Source organism: Monodelphis domestica, chromosome 4 (assembly GCF_027887165.1).
Source record: "Monodelphis domestica isolate mMonDom1 chromosome 4, mMonDom1.pri, whole genome shotgun sequence".
In the NCBI taxonomy this organism is placed as follows: Eukaryota; Metazoa; Chordata; class Mammalia; order Didelphimorphia; family Didelphidae; genus Monodelphis; species Monodelphis domestica.
The window spans coordinates 413,905,015-413,929,611 of record NC_077230.1 but is presented as its reverse complement, the minus strand read 5'-3'; the positions used below and the strand labels follow the sequence as shown (position 1 = coordinate 413,929,611).

Genomic DNA, 24,597 nt, shown 5'->3' with positions numbered 1-24,597 from the left:
ATGAAAAAGAGGAAAAAATAGTTCAACAAAATTAGTCAGCATTGAAAAATCCCGACATTATATGCAGTCATCCACAGCTCTCATCTGCCACCTCCGAAAAGAAGCCGGGCCCATGTTTTTCTCACATTTCTTTTTGGGATGAACAATGGTCATTATAGGTCTATAGCACTGAGTTTTGACTGTTCTGTTTCTGCTACTGTTGTCATAGTTTTTCCATTTACATTATAGTAATCTGCATCATATTGTCAACTGTGACAATTCTGCTTTCGAGAACCAACAGTTAGCCCATCTCATGGTGGAGAAGTGGGAAGTACTTTATCCTATCCAGAGGTGTCATCATCAGCTTTGCCCCTTGCCCCTGAGGTCCGTGGGACCTTTCCATCTGACCTATAGTCAAAACCTTCCCTAGCATTCACACCCAGAGGAAGAACTGTGGGAGCGGAAATGCAGAAGAAAAACAACTGCTTGATCACATGGGTTGATGGGGATATGACTGGGATGTAGACTCTAAATGATCACCCTAGTGCAAATATCAATAATATGGAAATAGGACTTGATCAATGACACATATAAACCCAGTGGAATTGCTTGTTGTTACGGGAGGGGATGGGAGGAAGGGAGGGAAAGGACATGAATCATTAACCATGGGAAAATATTCTAAATCAATTAAAGTTAAAAAAAAAAAACACTTTCCTAGGTATCTCCCACATTAGAATGTAAGCTCCTTGAGAGCAGCTAGGTGGCTCAGTGAATAAAAAGTCAGGCCTGGAGATGGGGATCTTGGGTTCAAATCTGGCATCAGACACAGGCTATCTGTGTGACCCTGGACAAGTCATTTAACCCCAACTGCCTAGCCCTTACCTCTCTTCTGCCTTGGAACAGAAAGACTCTAAGGAGAGAAGATATCCTTTATTACTATGTCCCACCCTTCTGTTGTGCCCTTGGAACACTTGTTCTACTTATAAATATATTATTATTAAATCTATGTCTTCCCACCAGAAATTATTTTGTAGCTATTTTATATAGAATTCTATGTATACCCAATATACACCCTGGACTCCATCATATAGAATAAGTCTGCTTTCCATTGGCCTGACTCAGATGTATAATAACTATGGCAATACATTCCATTCCATCTCACATAGAGCCTGATGGGTGGTGGCTCACCTGGTTTGAATGATGATAGCCTCTTGATACAATCGGTCATACATACAGATCTTCATGTCCACATTCGGTCTTGGAACCCAGACAGGCACAATAATAGCCACCCCAATGGCTCTGAAGAATAACTAGGTTTAAAAACACATCAACAAAGTGACGTTATCAGTGAGCTCATCAGTAAGTAGGTGTTTATTACGCGTCATCATGTGAGAGAACTTCAGTGGAGGACCTTCTCCCAAAGTCCTCAGGGTTCCCTCCTCAGGCCACCCTTGACTCCGGCAATCAGCCAGTCTTGGGTAAGAGCTGGTCTGCCTGGCGACTTACCTCAAATAGTTCTGATCCCTGGAGCCAGGACTCCACCAAACCCTGCCTTGACCTTCCAGCTTCCTCCAGCCACACTCCCAGCCCCATCTCCATCCTCCAACCTCCTTTCTACTCCTTATTCAAATCGATAATCAAATCAATGTTACTTGCCTAGTTCTGAAGGGTGGACTCATCGATTGCCTAAACCAACTTGCTGGCTGCCTAGGCAAAAGCTCCCTCCCTGCCTTGGCCATCATTCCACCTCCCTCACACTAACTGTATTGGACCCATGTCTCCCCATAGCCTTTATTAAGTGCCCCAGCCTTCTGCTGTGCCTCCGGAACACTTGTTCTATTACTGACAATTGCCTTTTAGTCTTCCCACCAGAAATGACTTTGTAGTTAATTTGTATATAATTTTCTGTGGATATGATCAAGGATTGTTATGTTTTTATCTTTGTGTCTCCATTGCCTAGGGTGAAGCCAGGGGCATAGCAGATGGTTAAGGAATGTTCATTGAACTGAATAGGTTAAAAATAACTACATAGTCAATAAGCATTTCTTTTTCTTTCTCTTTCTTTGTTCCTTCCTTCCTTCCTTCCTTCCTTCCTTCCTTCCTTCCTTCCTTCCTTCCTTCTTCCTTCCTTCCTTCCTTCTTCCTTCCTTCCTTCCTTCCTTCCTTCCTTCCTTCCTTCTTCTTCTTCTTTCTTTCTTTCTTTCTTTTCTTTCTTTCTTTCTTTCTTTCTTTCTTTCTTTCTTTCTTTCTTTCTTTCTTTCTTTCTTTCTTTTCTTTCTTTCTTTCTTTCTTTCTTTCTTTCTTTCTTTCTTTCTTCTTTCTCTCTCTCTTTGTTTGTTTGTTTCTTTCTTTTTTCTCCGTCTTTCTGTCTGTTTCTTTCTTTGTTTCTTTCTTTGTTTCTTCTTTCTTTGTTTCTTTGTTTCTTCTTTTCTTTGTTTCTTCTTTGTTTCTTTGTTTCTTTTTTGTTTCTTTCTTTGTTTCTTTGTTTCTTTCTTTCTTTCTTTGTTTCTTTGTTTCTTTGTTTCTTTGTTTCTTTCTTTGTTTCTTTGTTTCTTTGTTTCTTTGTTTCTTTCTTTCTTTCTTTGTTTGTTTCTTTGTTGTCTTTGTTCTTCTTCTTTCTTTTCCTTCCTTCCTTCCTTCCTTTCCTTCTTCCTTCCTTCCTTCCTTCCCTTCCTTCCTTCCTTCCTTCCTTTCCTTCCTTCTCCTTCCTTCTTTCTTCTCTTCTTTCTTTCTTCTTTCTTTCTTTCTTTCTTTCTTTCTTTCTTCTTTCTTTCTTTCTTTCTTTCTTTCTTCCTTTCTTCCTTTCTTCCTTTCTTCCTTCTTCCTTTCTTCCTTTCTTCCTTTCCTTCCTTCCTTCCTTCCTTCCTTCCTTCCTTCCTTCCTTTCTTTCTTTCCTTCTTTCTTTCTCTTTCTTCTTTCTTTCTTTCTTTCTTTCTTTCTTTCTTTCTTTCTTTCTTCTTCTTTCTTTCTTTCTTTCTTTCTTTCTTTCTTTCTTTCTTTCTTTCTTTCTTCTTTCTTTTCTTTCTTTCTTTTCTTTCTTTCTTTCTTCTTTCTTTCTTTCTTTCTTTCTTTCTCTTTCTTTCTTTCTTTCTTTCTTTCTTTCTTCAATACTAAGAATCAGTTCCAAGGCAGAAGAGCAGAAAGAGCTAGACAATTGGTTTTAAGTGACTTGCACATGGTTGCGTAGCTGGGAAGTAACCAGGTTTGAACCCTCCTTTCTCCAGGTGTGGCTCTCTAACCACTGGACTATCTAGCTGCCCTGTTAATAAACATTTATTAAGCATCTACTATGTGCCAGGCACTCGGCTAAGTGTCAGGATGTCAAAAGAGAGGTAAAAGACAATCATTGCCCTTAAGGAGCTTCCAGTCTAATGAGGGTGACAATATGCCAACAAATAGCCAATTCTACATAGGAAATAATGAGCAGACAGAAGGCACTGAGTGAAGGCGGGCTGGGAAAGACTTCTTGCAGAAGGTGGGATGTGACTTGGTCCTTGAAACAAGTGAGGGAAACCAGGAGGCAAAGACGAGGAGATGGAGCCGTACTGACTAGGGGGACAATCAGGGAGCGTGTCTGGAGCTGAGAGACAGGGGTGGGGGTGGGGGGTGGGGGATGGGGTGTCACATTTGCCAGGCCAGCATCCTGGGATCAAAGAGTGTGTTCATGAGCAGTAAAGTCAAGCAAGAAGCAAAGGTTGCCATGATCTGGAACAATCCTGAAGGCCTCAGGCCGGGGATACTATCTATCTCCAGAGAAAGAATATTGGAATGGGGATGGATACGCATCTTTTGCACCAGTGTCTTTGTGGTTTCATCTTGGGGTTTTGGCTTTGTGGGAGTGCCCTCTTACAGCAAGGACCAATATGGAAGTGGGTTTGGCATGATGATAAAAACAAACAAATAAAAATACACAAATAAATAGGAGAAAAACCCCGCAGAGATGGCCGGGAGGGGTTAGTGCGAGAAGGGCTTTGAATGCCAAACAGCTCATTTGATTTTTATTCTGTAAACAATTGGGAGCCACTGAGGTTTACTGAGTAGGGCAGTGAGATGGCGAGACCTGTACTTTGGGGAATCCTTTGGTGACTGAATGGAGGATGGATGAAAGTGGGGACCCTCCAGCGGCCTATCGAGTGGGAGGCGATGAGGACGTGCACTGGGAGGGTGATAGTGTCAGAGGAGAACGGGGTGGGGGTGGGGGTGCAAGAGATGCCACAAAGATGAAATTGACAGGCTTTGGCATCACATTGGATGGAGAGGGGGCGAGAGGGGGTGAAGAGTCAAGGATGCCACTTCAGCTCTAAACCTGGGGGGCTGAGAAGATGGCGGTATGGTCGGTGCGGACATCTGGGAGGCGGCGGCTTAGAGGGAGAAGGGCCGTTTGAGGCGTGCAGGTTTCAGATGTCCATTAGACATGGCCTTCGAGAGGCAGTCGGACGTGCGAGGCTGGAGGTCCGCAGAGGTTAGGGTTAACTGGGCCCATGTGAGAATCACCAGCGTGGAGGGAGAAGAGAAGAGAATCCTGGGGGGCTCCCACAGTTACAGGAAAAGATCTAGTGATGAGGATGGAGAAGAAACATCCAGAGAGGTGGGAGAACCAGAGGAGAGTGGGGGGGAAACTGAGGGAGACTCTCTCTCACCACCAACCACGGGAAGTAGGAAGACAAATGCTTCACTGAAAAAAGAAAGAAGAGATAAAGACTGCAAGTACTGACAGTTACAGGTAGCTAGATTTTTTTTTAAACCCTTACCTTCCGTCTTGGAGTCAATACTGTATATTAGCTCCAAGGCGGAAGAGTGGTAAGGGCTAGGCAATGGGGGTCAAGTGACTTGCCCAGGGCCACACAGCTGGAAAGTATCTGAGGCCAGATTTGAACCTAGGACCTCCTGTCTCTAGGCCTGGCTCTCAATCCACTGAGCCACCCAGCTGCCCCCAAAAGCAACAACTTTTAAATGGATGGGAGAGTGTCTGTTTTGAAATCTACTTTCTATGGATATTTGCTCCAATTGGGAATTTTGGAGAAGGGAGCATAGCCATGATGGTGATGAGAGCCAGCTGGTGGCCCATTGCTCTAGGAGACCTACAGTGGGGGACGACACCATTCCCCATGATTCCCTGAGGGTCACTGAGCCCCGTTGCCTCTGGTTTCTAGTTTATGAGATTTCTGAGCACTGTGTGGCTCAGTTTCTTTTACCTTCCTCCTCCCAATACTAGATCTCTGGTAGCTTACATAGACTTGTCCATTCAGCAGGAAAGGATCCCTGGCATTTGAAGGAGAAAAAAACCAAACCAAAGTAGTTGGCGCACTTACTGGACGGCAATCGGGGTTCTTAAAAAAGATTTGAAACTTGGCTTCTGAAGGTCCTGGGATGGTTGGGGTGAAGATCACTGGAATTTGTACAGAGCCGAAGGGTTTAATATCATTTGTTCGTATCTATACAGAAAGAGAAGTCCAAGAGGAGTTAGCCAGTCTTGGGGAGGTGTTGTTTGTCTTCTTCTGGATCCCCAGAGATTAGCACAGAATCTGGAGCATTTGTTGAGTCATTTTAGTTGTGTCTGACTCTTTGTGACTCCATTTTTTTTTTTGGCAAAGATACTTCTCCAGCTCATTTTATAGATGAGGAAACTGAGGCAAACAGGGTTAAGTGACTTGCCCAGGGTCACCCAGTTAGGAAGTATCTAAGGCTGGATTTGAACTCAGGTTTTCCTGATACCAGTTCTAACTGTAATAAGGATCTGGACATGTTACACATGGAAATGCAATGATCAAAATTGGGTTCAGGTTTCCCTGCTCTAGTACAATCCCTACACCATGCAAGTGATTGGATTTCCTTCCCATCTTCTAGGGTCAAAGACGGCCAAGCTAGTACTGTATGGATTCCTCTGGACCACTGCAATAGAGAGTCCTCCACACCAGGGAGCTTGGGCAGGAGTTGGGATGAGTGGAAATACAGGGGATCAAGTGCCTTTTTTCTTGTTCACAACTTGGTCAGGGTTGCCAGCAATAAAGGGTCTTGTATAAATAGCTTGGGAGGGACAAAAAATGCATTGTTATTTCCAGCTTTCTGCCTTGGGTCTGACCGTGTGCAGGGCAAGGCTAGCTAGATGGGGGCCTAGAGTTTGGGGTGTCCTTTACCTCTCCCAGTTTGATTTCTGTTTGTTCGTCATAAATGCTACTGGGCACTCTTTCCGAAAGGATTTCTTCTATGGAAATGCTTTGGTCTTGGTAGAGGTCTGGAAAGAGAGACACAGAGATTGAGATCCTGGAAGGCAGAGACCCTACATGCTCCCTTTGTCCCTCCAGCAGCATGTCCCAGATCAAGGCTGGGCACCCAATGGATGGATATGCTTAAGGTTTTATGGATTTTTAGTCATTTTCAGTGGTGTTTGACTCTTTATGACCCCAATTTGACATTTTCTTGGCAGAGATCCTGGAGCTGTTTGCCATTTCCTTCTCCAGCTCATTTGACAGATGAGGAAACTGAGGCAAACCAGGTAAAATGACTTGTCCAGGATCACACAGCTTGTTTGCCATTTCCTTCTCCAGCTCATTTGACAGATGAGGAAACTGAGGTAAACAAGGTGAAATGACTTGTCCAGGATCACATAGCTAGTTTGCCATTTCCTTCTCCAGCTCATTTGACAGATGAGGAAACTGAGGCAAACAAGGTGAAATGACTTGTCCAGGATCACACAGCTAGAAAGTATCTGAGACTAGATTGGAACTCAGGAGGAGGAGTCCTCTTGATTCCAAGCCCAGTGCGCCATCCCCTGTGACACCTTGCTGCCCCTATGCTTAAGGTAGACCAGTTGTATTGGAGGGAATTAAAAAAATTCTTTGAATGTCATAATGAATAAAAGGGGAAAGCCTGATCGATGACTTTGACGACGCCTCAACTCATCTTTTTGACAGAGGGGTCCCATCTGCTCTGGCAGCCGTGGCTCCATAACACAGCTGATGCCAAAGAAGGAAAGATTGAAGGCAGCTGCTCTCGAGGGGCCAGGAACGTCTTTGCTGTTTCTTGGGGAAAAAGTAGGGAATGCTACGGAGCTTTGAGACAGAGCAAGATGAAAACTCTTAGGCTGAAAACATCAGGGTGAGGAATAATGGTGAAATTCTGCCATGTTTCCTATCTGGTAGCACCCTGCTTTAATGTGGCTTATTACTGTAGGACAGTGGTCCTTCCAGGGTCTGCTATGAGTCTTACTGGGTATGTTTCTTCATTCTATTTAAAGCCACCCAAACCGACTTAGGGTGTAGCGATACAAGATCCCCCCGTGATTGTCTGTCAGTTACAAAAAGGCATGAGATTCAGTGGGTGCAGACACTTGCGTAGAGGCTCTTGTCCAACAAAGTGTCTTTGTGTCACATACACATGTCAAGATCAGATAGAATTCTGGGGTAGAACCCAAGTTGGAGAAGTAGCAAGACGCGTTGCAACAAGCTCCTCTCTCCACCCAACCCTCACCTGCCAAACTTCTCCAAAATGATTCAGAAAATGCAACCAACTAAGTCCCAATGGGAAAATCCAAGAAAAAATGTACAGTGAGTCATTTTTCATTTTTTCCAGCCCAGGTTGGCACAGGGAGACAGACATTGGAGAAGGAGGGCAGAACCTAGCATGGGTTGGGGATGTCCCAGATCCATCCTGGGCCATCCCTAGACACATAGTTGGAACATGTGCCAACTGGCAGCTTTCTTGCCCAGTATCCAGTTCCAGGTCACAGATCGGATAGAGGAATAAAGACCCAGGGGTGGCATTACATGGTAGGGATGGCAGAAGGTCCTGCTCAGTAGATTGAGAAGTCAGTTCAGAAGAAAGCAGCAGAGGTGTGGCTCAGACCCCATGAGCAGAACAGAACAGAGTCTCAGTTCTAGCTTCTAGCACAGAATGAAGCCTATAGAGTAATAACCAGTTCAGGAATTACAGACATAGGGGAAGCCTGCAGTCCTGTCATTCTGAACAAGCAGAGCTTTCCTGCTGTTTGACTGTTTGCTGGAATCCAGCAGTGATCCACTATTGCTCAGACCTAAACCCAGATCAGGGACTTGCAGAACTTAGAACAGGGGAGACAGCAATTCTGCTTTGCCCTGGGTTGTATGCCCTGCTAATCTGCACACCTCAAGTTTGAGCTATCTGAAAAATCCTGGAATAACACAACTCTCAAGACCCCAAGAAACAAACAGCAGAACTAGCCTAGACTTTCCCTCCAGAAGTGCACAGAAACCAGCTCTAAGACCAAGTCCAAAATCAGGAAAGAATCAAGGAAAAAAGAATCTCATAAGAAATTATACCATGAAATGGATGCTCAAGCCATAAGGCTAGAAGAAGCTACACCCAGACATCTATAAAAAGCCCCAAAGAAAAGCACAGCTTGGGCACAAGTTCAACTAGACCTTCTGCAAGAGATGAAGTAAGAGTTTAAAAAATGTTTTTCTATGAAATGAGAGCATTTGAGAAAAAAAAAGTTGGAAGAGAAACGAGAGCTATCAAAAAAAAAAAGAACTAGAAAAGAAATGAACAGCTTAGCACAAGAGGTATTGAAGCTTGCCCAACCAACAAACTCCCTGAAAATAAGAATGGGCCAAATAGAAGCTAATGACTCCACGAGACAGGCAATAAGAAATAAAAATAAAAATACTGGAAAAATAGAAGAAAATGTAAGGTTTTCATAACAAAAACTACTGACCTGAGGAAAAAGGAATGAAGAGAAAAAAATTGAAGACTCAGTTAACTACCTAAACACAAAGACCCCAAATAAAAAGCCTAGACATCATCTTTAAAGAAAATTTGAAAGAATGTAATTAAGGAAGAACAAACTCTTAAGAGCTCTTTCTGAGGGAGTGAAGAATAGGATTCAGAAGGGATGGCCATCCTTTAGAGAATTTTAGAAATTTGATGGAGTATTAATGTGCAATAAGAGATGATGGAGATGGTTTCACTTAGAAAGACTTGTATGAACAGACGCGAAGAGAAGGAATAGAACCAGTAGGACATTTTATACAATTAAAATAATGTGGTAAAGATAAACATCTTTGAAAGATTTAGGAACTCTAATTAGTGTCATGACCATCCACGAATCCAGAGGCCTCGGGATGAAGTATGTTTCTCACCTCCTGACAGAGGGGTGAAGGTCTCAGAGTGCAGAAGGAATCATGCACTTTTTTGGACATGCTTAATGTGTTTTGCTGCACGATGCAATTGTATAATAAGATTTTTATTTTTCTTGCATTCTCAGCTGGGGTGCAGTGGGTGGGAAGGAGAAAAGATGGAATTTTGTAGGTTAAAAAGAATATGAAAATAAAATCATATGGAGCTCCTGGAAGTATTTAACAACCGCTCCAGCTGAGTTGGATCCCTCCCTATTTTCAGTTTTAACTCGACTCCCCTTCATCCAGGCTTTATGAGAAGCTAAACCGTGGTGAGATAAGAAGTGAAGGGAGTGTTACAGGATGGGACCACTTGCTACAAAGGAAAGACTTTGGCTTGTTTGTATTATGGCCCCCTTTGGCATTCTTGGGAAGCCTTTGAACCTCTTCCCAAAATGTGTTTAAATGCAAAAGATAAAATACATAGGAAAGCAAAGGAAACTTCATACAGGGTGTCCCCAAAGTCTTAATGGAATTTGAAGCTTTAATAGTATCATCAATAAGCTGTTATCAATTATATAGTATTGTTTAAAAGATTATTATTAAACTACTAAAGCTTTGAATTCCATTAAGACTTTGGAGACACCCTCTATTGAAATATAATGACCAAAATACTTTAAAAACAAGTTTATGAACCCTGGGTTAACAATCTCTGGTCTGGGGGCTCCTGAGCAATACCTATTCCATCCAAACTAGTGTAAAAATGGAGACTTGAATCCAGGACTTCAATCCCCAGAAGTCCTTGCTCCACTTCCCCAGAATGCTTTGTAATATCACTGAATTCTCACCTGAGCAGAGATTGAGATGGGGTATTTAACCTGATTGGAAAGGCTTCTGGGCTCTCTTTTCTTTCCTGTTTCCACTTGCAAGCAGACTTGGCTCTTTTCATAATGTAGGTTGAGGTTGTCTAGGCCAGAGGCCTAGACACGTGTTTTCTTATTCTGTATTTTCTTTAATCCTTAACCTTTAATAAACCTCTAAAAATATCATACTCCTTGCAGAGAGAAACTAATTTCTACCTGCCTCAGTTTCCCTAAATTTTAACTCTTACATTAGTGGTCTTACCATCAGACAGGTATTCTGAGGTTGCAGGGCTTGCAGCTGGAATGATATCAATGGAGGGAATACAAAAGGCTTCAGTAGATTTGGATTTGTCGTCCACACTTCTATCATCCAATGAATATAAAGAGCTCTAAAAGGAAGATTGATAAAAAGCAAAAAAAATTTTACTTGATTTTCAAATGTATAATTCTATGCTCAACTGATTGAATAGAGTTCCTTTTCATTCTTTGTGTTTAGATTAGTATCTAGCACAGCACATGGTATACAGTAGGCAATTAATAAATACTTGATGATGATTGCTAGAACTCTTGTCACTTTTTAGGGGAATTTATCCACTCTGTAGATCTAGTAGAAGAAGACACTGAGCCAAGGAACTGGCTTTGATGGTCCCAAGTGCTGCTTGTCCTATGTTTACCTAGTTATTTGCATTGTCTCCCCCATTAGAATGGGAACACCACAAGGGTGTTACTTTTTGTTGTCTGGTTGTTTTAATCACGTCCAACTCTTTGTGATCCCATTGGGAGTTTTCTTTGCCATTTCCTTCTCCAGCTCATTTTACAGATGAGGAAACTGAGGCAACTAGGGGGCAGCAATTTTCCCAGAGTCACAGAGATCATAAGTGTCTATGGCCAGATTTGAACTCAGGGAGATGGCTCTTACCATCTTCAGGTCTAGCACGCAATCTACTGCACCCCCTCACTGCCCATTGAGGATAGGGGCTGATTTTGCCTGTCTGTATCCCCAGTGCTTAGCAGTGTGCCTCCTGCCACAAAATAAATGCCTAATAAATGCTTCATAAATGACTTACTGAACACCAATGAAATCATTTACTATTTAGTTGATGTCCTATAGAAGTCAACATCAGGATGCCCACCAACCAGACCCTTTTCATCACCCCTTATTTGTTGACCATTCCTTCCATGCAGATTAACACCTGACTCCAGACATCCCAAGGGGCTCTCCAAATTCTTTGAGGTTGTACTGGTTTAAAAAATATTGTTTATTTATTTTTAACATTTTGAAAAATTTTTTTGAGTTTCAAATTGTCTCCCTCTTGCCTACCCTTTCCTATCCTCTGAGAAGGCAAAGAAATGATATCAATGATACATATGAAATTCTACAAAATCTATTTCCACATCAGCCATGTTGCAAGAAATAAGCAAGAAAAGTAAAGTGAAAATATGTTGTTATTGTGTATAATGATCTGGTTCTGTTTATGTCACTGCATCAGATTACATAATTTTTCCCAGTTTTTTTCTGAAACCATCCTTGCTGGTCATTTCTTATAGCAGTACAGTAATACTCACAATTATGCATCACAACTCATTTAAGCATTCCCCAGTTGATGAGCATCCCCTCAATTTCTAATGTTTCACTACTACAAAAAGAGCTGCTATAAATATTTTTGAACATATAGGTCCTTTTCCTTCTTCTTTAATCTCTTTGAGATAAAGACCTCGTAGTGGTATTGCTGGGTCAAAAGGTATGTAGGCACAGTTTTATAGCCCTTTGGGCATAGTTCTAAATTGCTCTCCAGAATGGTTAGATGAGTTCATAGCTCCATCATACATTATATAACATTTCACATTCGTGTTACAATTTTTTTGCATCTTCTCCAATATTTGTCATTTTCTTTTTCTGTCATATTAGCCAATCTGACACATGTGAGGTGGTAACTCAGTTGTTTCGATTTGCATTTCTCTATTCAAGAGTGATTTAAAGTATTTTTTTCATATGATTAAAGATAGATTTGATTTCTTTTTATGAAAATTGCTTGTTCATATCCTTTGACTATTTTTCAATTGGGGAATGACTTTATGGTCTTATAATTTTGACTTGGTTCCCTAAGTATTTGAGAAGTGAAGCCTTTATCAGATAAAGTTGCTATAAAATCCACCCCCCCCCTCCAGTTTCTTGTTTTCCTTCTAGTTTTGGCTGTATTAGTCTTGTTTGTGCGAAATCTTTAAAATTTAATGTTATCAAAATTATCCATTTTATTTCCCATGATCCTCATTATCTTTTGTTTAGGCATAAATTCTTTCCTTATACATAGATCGGAAAGGTAAACTTTTCATGCTTCCCTAATTTGCTTATGCTAGCACCCTCTATGGCTAAATCATGTAATCATTTTGACGTTATCTTGGAACATAGTGTGAGATGTTGGTCTATACCTAGTTTCTGCCAAACTGCTTTTCAGTTTTCCCAGAAAATTTTGTCAAATAGCAAGTTCTTGTCCCAAAATCTTGGAACTTTGGGTTTATCAGACACTAGATTACTATGATCATTTACTACTAGGTATTGTGTATCTAATTTATTCCATTGATCCATCACACTGTTCTTAGCACTAGATCATTTTGGTAATTACCACTTTGAAATCTAATATTTCCAGGCCACCTTCTTTTTACATTTTTCATCTATTTCCTTTATATTCTTGACTTTTTATTCTTCCAGATTAACTTTGTTATTTTTTTTTACTAGTTCCATAAGATAAAGTTTTGGTAGTTTGATGGGCATGACCTGAATAAGTAAATTAATTTAGGTAAAATCTTCCCATATAGGAATGTAAAAAGTTTAACCATGATAAGTCAATTAAGATTTCTTTAAACATTTTCCTTTTTATGCTTCTCTGGTATCTTAGAGTTTCAAAATTTCTATTTGGCTCTTATCTTTGCATCAGGAATGTTTGAAAGTCCTCTCATTAAATATTCATTCCCCCTCCCCAAAGGTTATACTCAGTTTTTCTGGATAGACAATTTTTGGTTGTAATCCTAGTTTTGTGAACCTTAAAAATTCCCAGACCCTACTTCATAAGATTGGATTAAGACCATTCCCCATTTGGGCAGTGAACTCTACTTAGATCAGGAATGTGAGAACTCTACTTCACCTACTTATGTTTGCCCTAGGGGAAGATAAAGTTGTAAAGTCTTTTCTGAACAATGAAAAGTACTTAAACCCATACTTATAATAAGGCAAAAAGTTCTTAAGATAAGTACCTATAAAGAAAGGTCAAGCAACTTGTGAATTTACAAGGAACAAAGAGCTGAGAAACTTACTCAGAGCTTTCCTGGTGTGAATTACTCAAAAATTTACACCTTCTTAGGTGTGGACTAAGAATGGTCTGTCCTTTGAAAAACGTCTACTGTGATGGTAGATATAAGGATTTAGGGGAGGTAACATAGGAGAAAATTCCCTATATAAGGAAACAACAGTCTCTTGAAAAAAAAAGTCTCTAAGGAGGCTGTTGAGAAGAAGAGTCTCGAAGGAGGCTGTTGGGAGAGACCTCTTGGGAAAGGCTCTTGAGGACAATCTTTTGAAGACAGTCAGAAGAATCCCTCTCTGGAGAAGGATGGCTGGCTGAACTGGTGTCTGAATCCTTGCTTGAACAGATCTTATGGTGAGTGATTAAGGACTGACTGATCTTTCTTTTAAGACTCAGGTCTAGGCCATGTTGGCTTAAGGCCCTTCATACTTATTCCTTTCTTACTCTTTCTTTAATTCCTCATTGTAATTAATTAAATCTCTATAAAACCCAGTTGACTTGGGTATATTCATAATTGGGAATATTTCCCTGGTGACCACCTTATATTTGATTTAAAAACAAGACACTGTAGTGAAACATATTTTCTGCAGTCACAATTTACTCATCCACTCTTTTAGTGGCCACAAATTAAGTCTTCCACTATTTTAATCACTACAGCTTATGCCACAACTATTTTAACTATTAAGAGTTTATGGCTCCCACTCTTTTAACTGCTACAGTTTCCTTACCTGCTAGAATATCATGTACCAAACCCTCTGCTTCTTTAAGGTGGAAGCTGCTAAATCTTGTGTGATCCTGATTGTGGCTCCATGGTATCTGAATGGTTTCTTTCTGGTTGTTTGCAATATTTTATGCTTAACTTGGGAGCTCTAGAATTTGGCTTCAATATTTTTAGGAGTTTTCACTTGGCAGTCTCTTTCAGGAAGTGATTAGTGGATTCTTTCTATTTCTATTTTATCTTCTGGTTCGAGAATTTTAGGGCAGCGTTCCTTTGTAATTTCTTTAAAAAAAAACCAACAGCCTTTACCTTCTGCGTTAGAATCAATGCTATGTATTGGTTCCAAAGCAAAAGAGTGGCAAGGGTTAGGCAGTAGAGGTTAAATGACTTGTCCAGAGTCACACAGATGGGAAGTGTCTGAAGTATCTCCTGTCTCTAGGCCTGGCTCTCAATCCACTGAGCTACCTAGCTTCCCAATCTTTGTAATTTCTTGAAATATAATGGTGAGGTCATTTTTTTTACCATGGATTTCAGGTAGTCCAGTAATTCTTAAATTATCTCTCCTTGATCTATTTTCCAGGTCAGTTGTTTCTCTCATGAGATAATTAATACTTTCCACTTTCTTTGATTTTTTCCTCCATTTTTTTACTTTGTTTTATTTCTGTTCTTGATTTCTCAAGGAATCATTAGCTCCCACTTCACCAATTCTAATTTTTAGGAAGTTCTATCTCTTCAGTGAACTTTTGTGCTTCATTTGCCATTTGGCCAATTCTGATTTTTAGATGTTATTTTCTTCAGTAATTTTTGTGCCTCTTTTACCAAGCTATTAATTCTATTTTCATAATTTTCTTGCTTTCCTCTCATTTCTTTTCCCAATTTCCCTCTACTTCTCTTAATTGATTTTTAAAATCCTTTTTGAGCTCTTCTAAGGATTCTTGTTGCACTTGTTTGCATTTGCTTTTTTTTCCCCTTTGAGGCTTTTCTTGTAACTGTTTTGGATTGTTTTCTTCTTCTGAGTTTGTGTCTTGATCTTTCCTAGTAGTTTTTATGATCAAGTTCCTTTTTGATATTGTTGTTTTCTCATTTTCCAATCTAATTTCTTGAATTCTAACCTTATGCTAAAGTTGAGCTCTGTTGGGGCATGGGATACACTGTCCCAAGCTTCAGATTTCTCATGGCATTATTTTTCAGAGCTCATTCTGGGTACCTGTAAGTTTTTGGTGTTTCCAAAGTGGTATGATCCAAGGAGAGGTATGGTCCCTGATATCCTGGTCTGTGTTCTGGTCTTTACTCAGGAAGGGTCTTTTCTCCTCCATAACTATAAGTTCTAGTGTTCCTCTCTGCCTTAGAACTGAGACCAGGGTCTCTGCTTCCTTGGGAATGACCATAAGTACTCCTCTCCACCCTAGAACTGACCAGAGCCCCCACTTCCCTGTGGCTAAAAGCTTTATTACATTTAACCCTGGAATGATGACTGGGTAATGCATCAGGGCCCTGTATCCATTGTCAGCAATATAATCTCTTTCTGACAAGTTGTCCAATTCCTTTACCATCTTTGGTTGAGAGTTTCCAAAGCTAGTGCCACTGTTGTGCAGCCGTATCCAAGGTCCACTGCTGGTGTTTTACCCCCTACAACCTCCATATTCTCCAGTCCATCCCCCACACTGGTATCATAGATCTATCCTCCTAAATTGTCTTAAGACTGGAAATGGGTCTCGTCCTAAACATTTTTGTTGGTTCTGTCACTCCAGTGTTCAATCTGAAGATTTATTTTAGATTTGTTTGGAGGAGAATGTTGGGAGAAGACAGCTGAGTTCCAGCCTCTCCTCTGCCATCTTAGACTGCACAAATTTCACCCAACAACTCTACATTGACATTTACAGTCATTACTTAAGACTGGGCCTAATAGCTTCCTTTTCTACTCCCCTTTTTGTATCCCTAGGCTAAGAAAGCACTTCCAAATCTCACATTCTCATGAAGACTGAGCCAAAAATAATGGCTCTATTCAATTCCCTTCAGGCTTGAAGTCCATTCTAGGGCTACTGTATATACTGTGCTCTCCTTATTATTCTGGCTCACCATAAACTAAGGGTCAATTTACTCAGAATGGACAGCCAAAGAGCAATATCTCAAAAGTATTCATCGTGTAATATTGATCAACTGCTACTAGGAATTGGTATTAGGAATATCTACCCTACAGAGATAAAATAATAAGACTGAACCAAAAAAATTATAGATGAAAAACTATCGGTGTTATTTTATTTTCCTAGAAGACTCTCTGATGGAAGGAACTTTCTATCTCTTCCAAATCCTGGCCCAATTCTCTGCTCACAGTAGATGCTTCACAAATTTTAGTTTTTGTTGGAAAAAAGGTCACATATATCTCAAAATACTTATGGTAGCACTTTTACTGGGAACAACGTCGATGCCCATTGAGTAAGGAATGACTAACAAATTGTGGCACATAAATATAATGGGATAAAACTGAACTGTAAAAAATGACCTATATGATGTATACAGAATAGCATGGGGGGGTGGCAGCTGGATGGCTCAGTGGATTGAGAGTCAGGACTAGAAAGAGGAGGTCCTAAGTTCAAATCTGACCTCAGCCACTTCCCAGCTGTGTGACCCTGGGCAAGTCACTTAACCCCCATTGCCTAGCCCTTACCACTCTTCTGCCTTGGAGCCAATACACAGTATTGACTCCAAGATGGAAGGTAAGGGTTTAAAAAAAAGAGTAGCATGGGAATTTTTTGAAACCCTTACTTTCCACCTTAAAATCAATACAATGTATTTGTTCCAAGGCAGAAGAGTGGTAAGGGCTAGGTAATGGGGGTTAAGTGACTTGCCCAGAGTCACCTGGCTAGGAAGTTTCTGAGACCAGATTTGAACCCAGGTCTTCTTGTCTCAAAGTGTGTCTCTCTACCATCTAGTTGCCCCCACATTGCTTTTATATCCTAAAATTTAAACTTCCCTGCACAACATGTTTTGTCTTGTTTGTTACATAAAGGCCACAACTGGCACTGATGGGAGTTCAATGCATCATACATGAACAGAATAGCCCTGATCCTTTAAAGTTTGTTATAGCACATTAAACTTGAATGGAGAAAAGCTGGAAGTTGGAACTACTGGGGGATGCTCTCTAACTCTGAGGTGTCAAACACACACTGCGAGCCAACTCCTATGGTGGTGGGATGAACCAGATCAAAATATAATTGGGAAATATTTAACAAAATAAATAAAAGTATAGTAAAACATAGATGGTGGCAATATGTGGTTTTTGAAGTCAATTTGCCTGATAAAAGATCCATATGCATATTTTTGTGGCTCCAATTTCTGAGTTTGATACCGCTGTTTTCAGCAAATCATTTAACCCCCATTTTTAGAATTGGAATTAACAGAGAAGCTATGGGTTTAAATTTTTTTAAATTACCTAAAAGGGGATGGATAATAGCCCCTTAAACTCTGACTGCAAACATCCTAAAGGGATGTGGATCTGAATAAAATGGATCTCAATCTATCCTGGAAAATGTGAAGATTGGATTTAGCTATTTTCTGATTTTAACAATGAAGATACTTAGTTTAACAAAATCAGGAATGTCTTGGGAACTCTAAATTACTCCACCCTACTTAGACCATACTTTAGGGGAAGATAAAGTTGTAATCTCCTGATTGGACAATGAAGATACTTAACTCTTAGCTTATAGTGAAGCTAGAACTTTAAGTTAAATCTATTTTAAGATCTTAATACAAAAAGGTGTTAAGTAATTATAAAGGTTAACTCAATAAAAAAAGGTTAAGTAACTCACAAAAGGTGAACTTAACAAAGAAGTGTTAAGTAACTCTAAAGATATAATCTAATCAAAGGATATGAGAACTAAAGAATGGGCATTTAGAGGAGGGGACACAAGGGTGAAAGGTCTATATATTGGCTCATTTCCTCTCTCTGGTACCTTTGCAGCAGAGAATTGGCTGATAGCAGCATGCTGGCCTTTTGGCATCTTAGCATGGCTACAAGCTATTGTCCCGTTCGGTGGTGAGTTTCTGGCTGAGTTTCCCTCCTTTACTCTTCCAACTTTATCCCCTTAGAAGCCTCTAATCTTCTTCAGAGACTTAGAGGCGGGGATTTAAAAACTCCCCCTGGCACAGGCCAGGCAGGAGAATCCTATATCCTCTTCCCTCCTTCTCCTTAAACTCCCTCCCTCTATATTAATTAAATTACCATAACTTTCCAGACTGACTTGGGTATTTTATTTGGGATTTTTCCCAGTGACCAATTAACTCTAGATTTTAAGTCACAACCCTAAAATTATCTTTACAAGAAGCAAACCATAAACATGACCATTGGTCAGTCAGACAGTCAAAAAGCATTTATTAAGTGCCAATTATATGGCAAGTATAAACTCTGGGGATACCCCAAAAGGCAAAATATAGTCCTGCCCTTGAGGAGGATACAATCTAATGAGGAAGGCAATTAAGTACAAACAAGCATAAAGTGCAGATAACCAGCAGAGAGAAAGCACTAGACTTATGAAGAATCAGGCAAGGAAGGGCAGCTAGGTGGCTCAGTGGATAGAAAGTCAGGCTGGGAGATAGAAGTCCTGGCTTCAAATCTAGCCTTAGACATTTCCTACATGTGTGACCGTGGGCAAGCCATTTAACCCCCACTGCCTAGCCCTTACTGCTCTTCTGGCTTAGAATTGATACTAAGAAGATATGGGTTTAAAAAAAAAGAATCAGGAAAAGCTCCTGGTAGAAAGTGGAATTTTATTTGAGATTCTAAGGAAGCCAGGCAAGGGAAAATGCTCAGAGCTGGGATATGATGTGTCTTATGGGAGGATCCAGTGCCACTGGATCAAAGAATGTGTATGTGGTGGAGGAAGGAGTGACAGAAAAAGGTCTAAGAAGATTGAAAAGTTAGAGGGCAAGGGGTTGTAAAGGGCCTTGAATACCAGACAGAAGAGTTTTATATTTGATTCTGGAGGTGATAGGGAGACACTGGAGTTTGAGAATGGGGTGGGATAGGGTGACATGGTTAGACCTATTCTTTTAGAAAATCACTTTGGTGACTGAATGGAGGGTGAACTGGAGTGGGGAAAGATCTGAGGCAGGCTGACCCACCAGCTAGTTATTACAATAGTCCAGACATGATGTAATGGGTACCTACACCAGGGTGGTGGCAGTATCGAGAAGAGAAGAGAAGAGAAGAGAAGAGAAGAGAAGAGAAGAGAAGAGAAGAGAAGAGAAGAGAAGAGAAGAGAAGAAAAGGACTATACAGGAGACATAATGAAGGTTAAATGGACAAGACTTGGCAACAGACTGGACATGGGGTTGGGGTGAGAGAAAGGAAAGAACTGAGGATGAAGTCTAGCTTGTGAGTCTGGGTGAGTAGGAAAAGGGTGGTGTCATTGACAATAATAGGAAAGAAAGTTAGGGAAAGGGGAGGATTGGAGGAGAAAGCCATGCCTTGCTTCCTTTGAGTTTCAAATAAATTTTCACTTTTGACTTGATTTTTTAAAACCCTTTTCTTCTTAGTATCAAATTTTGGAAATATTGAGCTTAAAAAAGGATGCTTAATGTCAATGAAATATGAGGTCAAGATTTTAGGGGATGAGGATATGAAGTTTGAAAAGAGATGAAAAAGCTTGAAACAGCTGCTGTGATGAGTGAGATAGTGATTTGACTAGGGAGGCAAAAAAAATGATTGATTGCTTTGCTGCAGTGAGGACCCAGTAAAGATTATTGAACATAAATTTTGTATAGTGCTTTAGAATGAAAAATTGTTAAAGAAATGAAATGGCGAGTCCCACAAAGAAAAGTAAGAAGAAAGAGTTCTTGTGAGGCCTTTTCAAAAGTCTGAAACATTGCTTTGTTTTGGGAAGAATGAAAGGTTTAGACTGGTGAAAAGAGCCAAGGGTGAAAAGGGAGAAAGGATCATCTGGCCTTTGGTTAAGGGTAAAATATTTTCTAGGCATTTGTCATGAATAGGACTTGGAATATTGGTGATCTCCACTGAGTTCAGGTGAATTTCTTGGCTAAAGTCACAACTGAAGACCTATACTTTCTTTGAGAGCATCAAATTTGGTAGAGATGAAGAAGAATAAGTATTAAAGAATGACTATTACAACTGGCCCATTGTGGAAGAGGCATGCATGCAAAGGACAGAAGCTGGAGATGGGTTCACTGTCAATAAAAGGAAAATTCCATTTGGAATGTTACCAGGAAAAGCAGTTTGGAGCCAAGCCAATGGCGACTGTTTTGGAGGCTTTGGAGGCTGATGGTGGTAACTGAAGGAAGAAGCTGGGTTTATCTCTGGGACTTGGGATAATCAAATTGGAGATGGCCTGGCTGAACTGAAGGCAGAAGAAGGACAATAGTCCATATCTCTCTTTCTCTGACTGGCTCTGTTTCATGCTAGTGACTGAATTGCCATTTCTCTCAATATCCTCCAACCTAACACTCATTGTAAATAATAGAGAAATCCCACCCCTCTTACCTTATCCTCCATCTTTCCTGTTTCCCCCAATAAATCCTTACTTGAGATAAAGAAGAGAAAAGAGTATTTCCCCTGAAACATCATAGCTCACCCTAAGTGACTTAGAAGGAGGCTGAAGAAGAAGGGAGAAAGGGAAACTGAAGGGAAGAAGAGGGAAGGAAGGGAGCTTGGAAGAGGGGAGGAAGGGAGGTATAGAGGAAGGAGGGTAGGCAAAAGGAAGATAGCTGCCTGATCTATTAGTTAGCAAGTATCCATCAAAATATACCCTCCAAATATCATCTATTACACCATGCTGGATTATGCCTTCACCTATGTCCTCAAATTTAGGAGTAAAAGGATAGTTATTTGTTCAATTCCCTCCTTCCAAAACAGACCAACCCATTTGGAAAACATTCTAAGCTTATCAAAGGTAGAGCAGTGTGGCATACTCACAGCTATTACATTGGGGGATTTGGTTCCGAAATCAGGGGTCTCGATTTTTGAGCGAACATAAAACTGTGTACCCAGGGCTCCACGGTTTCCCAGGGTGATAGTCTGTACAGCAGTCTCTCCCACCACGTATGTGCCAAAGTTAATGAGCTTATTTTCCAGGAACAGCTGCAAGGAGAAAACTCATAATTACCAGTGCCCAGATAATCAGTAATGCCAATTAAATAAGCATCTACCATTTCAAGCAGAAAAACTCACACACTTATTAACACATCCAAGAAAATGTCCAAGGATGAGACGGATTATGTTTGCTTCTTTTGTCTCTGGAGTTGAAAGCCAAATTCTTGAACAACAGTTTTGCCACAGGTAGCAACCTGGATAATGGCCGTAACTGAACACTATTGAAAATGGCATTGGTAGACCCTTATTTGACTGACTCCTTCCTCTTCATCGGAGTGGTTCCATTTATGGGAATTACAGTGGAAAGTCAATCAAACCTTCCTGCCAGCCCAGTACCCAATCAGTGCCTTCAAGACCCATTAAGATGTCTCCTCATGCAGACTAATCTTCAGTGTCTTGGGAATGGTGGTTCTTCTACTCTACAGTATTCCTTTTTTCACATTTTCTCTCTAGCTTCTTTGCAGATGGTGTTTAATTCTTCAGTTTCTCTAACGTGTGTTTCCAGCCCATGTATCTCCTCTTCACCCCCTCAGACCCAATTGAAGCCATTCTGTAGGAGTCCTTTTCAATTTCCCTTCCCCTTCAACATCCTCTCCCCATTCCTTTCCTTTAGAAACGATATTCCATTTATTACATATTTATACACACATATGTGTATATATATGTATATATATATATATATATATAATCTGTGTATTATTTCCTCCATTATTGTAATGTGAGCTCCTTGAAGGCAAGGATGGAATTTTTGCTTTTCTTTGTATTTTGTTGCCTTAGCACAGTGCCTAACACCCACTTAATAAATGCTTGTTGACTATACGGAGGGTGATATAGATTAGGGATTCTTTACCTGTAGGGGCCAATCAATGGATTTCAGGAGGTCCACGAGCCCTTTTTCTTTCGATATAATTGGTTTATTTTTGTTTTAAAAAATTATATATTTTAAAGACGTTATTCTGGGAAGACATCTATAGGCTTCACCAACTGCCAAAGGATTCCATGGTATGCAAAAAAGGTTAAGAATCCTCGATTTAGGTAGCTTCATTGTCAAACCCAGGTTCAATGATATTCTCCACTGGGGTGGAGAGGAGGAGGGCTGGGGGCTCCTGAGAAGCAATTGCAAGCCCCAATCTTGGGCTGAGACCAGGGAGATGGATATTTCTAAGAGCACCAGGAAGGGTATCATCTCAGAGAAGTAACCTGCCTGGGAGATAAGACTGAGCCACAGGGTAGCCAAAGGGCTTTGCTCTGCTTGGAGATCTTCCTTCTGCTCCAATACCTTGTGGTTATCAACAGAGGAGGGGGTTGGGGTAGCCAGGTAGGACAGTGGATTGGAGGTTCTGGGTTCAAATTTGGCATCAGACACTTCCTAGCCATGTGACCCTGGGCAAGTCACTTAACTCCAATTGCCTAGCCCTGGCTGCTTTTTTCTCCTAGAAGTGATACTAAGACAGAAGGTAAGGGTTTAAAAAATGAAACAAGAGTGGAGGGGCCAGATACCTGCGAGAGGAAGGTATCTTTGCCCCTTGGCCATACATAATAAGTCAAGAACAAGTCTTACTCTCGGTCTTCATCCTTTGACTCCCAAACTCCCACAGACTTCTAAACGTCTAGTCTAGCCCCATCGGAGATTGAGATTTGGACTATATGGTGTAAAAGAACTTGAAAAGGGGGCAAGATAGATTTCCAAGCAAGAGGCAAATGGAAAGCATTTCTCTAACAGAGCCTCAGTTCTTCCTGTCATTTATGGAGATGGAAAGACAAAGGACGTTTTCCTTGAGAAGAGCCTCCTCTACTCTTGATGAGCTTAGAAAAGCTTCCAAATGGGTTGGCCCATTTGGGAAGGAGGGAATTATACAAATAACCTGCCCTTTTACTTCTGAGGTTAAGGACCTCTATAGAGGAAGGCCCGATCCACCACAGGCCAGTGGCAAGTCACTCATTCCTGTACCCACCAAGCTGGAACCCTTGAAGGAAGTATTGGTGCTTAAGCTCTCTGCTGTGACTTTGGCTAAGAAATTCAGGTGAAATCAATGGACACAACCAATGCTTTGATTCTTGTTCAAGGCAAAAGTCTTAGCTGGTGCATTGAAAAACTCCTCTAGATTACAAAGGATTTGGAGAGACGAAGAATGTGCTAGTGGCTCCGATGGGCTGGAAAATGGTTGCACTTGAGAGATCAAAGAAGTGTGTTCACTCTTTCTGGTCTGAAAGGCTCAACTGGAGACGATTCATTGATTTTACTGGGAATTTGCTCCAGATCCCAGCGGGAAGTTCAGTCTTGGGCCATTCATGAATTCCTAGATATACTTATGTCTTTCCTTTCTCATACAGTCGGATTATATATAAATTTATGTGTGTGGGAGTACAGCATTTCTACTGAAAAATGAGCCAATATATTAAGTTGGGAGAGATGATACTGGGATGAAGATCCTGCCAAAGATGATGATTAAAGATGGAATGTTTGGGGCAGCTGGGTGGCTCAGTGGATAGAAAGCCAGGGTTGGAGATGGGGAGGTCCTGGGTTCAAATTTGACCTTAGACTCATCTTGTTTGACCTTGGGCAAGTCACTTAACACCAATTACCTAGCCCTTACCTCTCTTCTGCCTTGGAATCAATTAATATTGATTCTAGGACAGAAGGATTAAAAAAAAAAAGATGGGATGGTCGATCTTCTTAGGGCCCCTGCTGATGGCTACAGGCACTAAAGTGTTGGCATCATTGTCCACGGGAGTGACAAGCCCCAAAAGATGGTGTCTGAAGAGAGTGTAGGAGATACCCCACTGACCAGGAATGTTTGGTTGATGTAGAAAGATAACTGGAAAACTCAGGCTTTCCTTATAATATTTTTGTGTCTTAGAGCTGGGGTTTTTTATGGGGATGGGGGTGGGGGAGAAAGGGATAACCCAGAAAATATTTTCATTTCCTCATTTTTCTTTCTTGACAAAGAGTAAGAAATAGGTTATTTTTGAATTGGCATGGAAGACATGGAGGTAGAATTTTAAGATTCCCGGGCATCTGGAAAGAGGCTTAACTTTGATCAATTTTTAAAAATCTGGGGCTGAATCTGTGATTTCAGGGTATAGTAAGCCCCCCAAGAAGAACTCCCTTTAGAAGGCATTTGAGGGGCAGTGAGGTGATTCAGTGGATAGACAGCCAGGCCTGGAGAATGGAGTTTCTGGGTTCAAATGTGTTCCCAGATGCTTCCTAGCCATGTGACCCTGGGCATGTCATTTGACCCCAATTGCCTAGCCCTTACCTCTCTTCTGCCTTGGAACCAACACTTAATATTCATTCTAAGATGAAAGGTAAGGATTAAAAAAATAATAATAATAAAGGAAAGCAAGTAGGCATCCACTCTTCAACTTAAATTCTTAGAGAGTTGCCTAGAAGCACTATGAGGTTAAATTAGATGGTTGAAATGGATCATAAGCAGGATTTGAATCCAGGTCTTCCTGACTCTGAGACCTGGCTTCCTTCCACTACTCCCTCCTGCCTCTTAGTTTGAATGGTGGTCAATCACTGTCATCATTAGAAATT

General features: G+C 40.8%; 1 protein-coding gene across 4 annotated transcripts in view; it reads right to left on the bottom strand.

Moving 5' to 3' along the window:
- Nucleotides 1-1,054: 1,054 nt before the first annotated feature.
- The window catches only part of CFAP74 (cilia and flagella associated protein 74), an 82,357-nt gene continuing 58,814 nt past the window's right edge, over nucleotides 1,055-24,597 (bottom strand). For all 4 annotated transcript variants that reach the window (XM_056796002.1, XM_056796001.1, XM_056796004.1 and 1 more), the window contains exons 17-21: nucleotides 20,880-21,044; nucleotides 10,197-10,323; nucleotides 6,117-6,214; nucleotides 5,292-5,414; nucleotides 1,055-1,289 (exon numbers count right to left, since the gene is read on the bottom strand). In XM_056796002.1, coding sequence (XP_056651980.1) covers nucleotides 1,164-1,289; nucleotides 5,292-5,414; nucleotides 6,117-6,214; nucleotides 10,197-10,323; nucleotides 20,880-21,044 — 639 coding nt within the window. In that variant the 3' untranslated portion in view covers nucleotides 1,055-1,163. The remainder of the gene's footprint in view (nucleotides 1,290-5,291; nucleotides 5,415-6,116; nucleotides 6,215-10,196; nucleotides 10,324-20,879; nucleotides 21,045-24,597) is intronic.